General features: G+C 32.0%; 1 protein-coding gene across 1 annotated transcript; it reads left to right on the forward strand.

Annotated features, from left to right (window-relative positions):
- The first annotated feature begins 731 nt into the window (after nucleotides 1-731).
- LOC117565860 (enhancer of rudimentary homolog) lies at nucleotides 732-1,216 on the forward strand. Its single transcript, XM_034245195.2, has 2 exons — nucleotides 732-977; nucleotides 1,050-1,216. Exons 1-2 carry the CDS (start codon nucleotides 826-828, stop codon nucleotides 1,138-1,140), a joined length of 243 nt encoding a protein of 80 aa, XP_034101086.1. The 5' UTR covers nucleotides 732-825; the 3' UTR covers nucleotides 1,141-1,216.
- The last annotated feature ends 424 nt before the right edge of the window (nucleotides 1,217-1,640 follow it).

Below are 1,640 nucleotides of genomic sequence, written 5' to 3' on the forward strand. Positions count from 1 at the left end.
CCGATCAGCAGAATGTAACAATGTTGCCTTGCCGGCAATTCAATATAATTAGTAGAGTATTTTCTTGAATTTAATTAGAGGCAATATTCAGGCTAAAATAATTTGAATCTATCATTAAAAGATTGTGGAAATTGATAAAGTAAGTAAGAGATTTAAAAGATTTTATAGAATTTTCTGAATGTTAATTGGTAGCATGATTTTGGCATTGAACAGGAGACAATAGATTATATAAGTTGTAGAAATTGATAAAGTAAAGAAGTCATTCAATGCAGCCTAAGGATATTGGGACTTTATTATATCTCAAAACAAATGAATTATGCGGAAAACTTGTCAACAATGCCTAATGAAATAAATTCTAATGCTGTGATTGATTATAACAAAAATCTTCAAATATGGTGTAAATTGCTATCGGTAATATTAGTTAGGTTAAAGCTCAATTTCTCAATATTCCCATTCAATGCAGTCTAGAATATTTAAGCTCTATAATAAATCAATAAAAATTAATCATTTAGATAACTTTCTGATAAAATTTATTAAGATAAATTTATATGCTGCCATAAATTATCTATTATACAAATCTTTCAAAATGACACAAAAAAGAGTTTATTAAATTAAAAACTACGATTTCAGAGTAGCCGCTGACAAAGTGTATCAAAATCTGGGTTGTTAACAATTTCTCCAAATCACTTTACTCAAGTAGGCTTAATTTTTTGAGAACAAATCAAATTAAATCAGTTCTCTACTCAACTGTCTATTGAGATCATCCAATCATTTTATTTAAGTTAATTTTTCAATATATTTTATTTCAAAAGCAAAGTGCAAGCGATGTCTCACACCATTCTGTTGATACATCCAAAGCCATCGTCGTCGACTCGCACCTACAGTGAATATGACAGCGTTAAAGAATGTCTGGAGGCAATTTGTCAAATCTACGAAGAGCATCTGAAGCGACAAAGTCCCAATGTGCCAACGATAACGTATGATATAGTAAAATTGTTCGATTTCATCGACTCATTTGTGGATATTGCCTGTGTCGTTTATCAACGAAGCACTTCAAGCTATGCGCCTTATAGCAAAGAATGGATCAAGGATCAAATCTATATTTTATTTCGCGAAAAAGCAATGGATACTGACAAGTAAAGAGTTTTACAATTTGTTAATTTTGTGAATAAAAATGTTGCAAGTTGTTGGCTAATTTATGAGCTCAATTGTGAAATGAAAATGAAAATTAATTGTTGTACAAATGTGTCTTGTAAGGAGCGGAACGCGGAATAACAATTAATTAATCATCGGCTACAAGAGCCATTAAACGCAATTGTGTTGCTGCTAAGAAAAGGAAGAAGAAGAGAGCAGAGTAAAAAGTAATCCACTTAAACTCAAATTTGTCAAAAGCATAAAATTACAGAAGCAACAGTGGAATGGCAAGTAAAAAATCGACAACAAGCACAGAAAGTAGCAAATAAAAGTAGCTTCTACAATCGAGTGGAGGAGGTATGAGGGCCCAAAACAAATGATCGCTCATAAAAAGTGACACTTTTTGGCGCGCATCCACTAAAGGTAACGCAAAGTGAAGGGGAAAAATAGTTCGAAAAGTGCCAAAAAAAAAGAAAAAGAAGAAAAAGGGGGAATGGCAATGTCGC

This window comes from Drosophila albomicans, chromosome 2L (assembly GCF_009650485.2).
Source record: "Drosophila albomicans strain 15112-1751.03 chromosome 2L, ASM965048v2, whole genome shotgun sequence".
In the NCBI taxonomy this organism is placed as follows: Eukaryota; Metazoa; Arthropoda; class Insecta; order Diptera; family Drosophilidae; genus Drosophila; species Drosophila albomicans.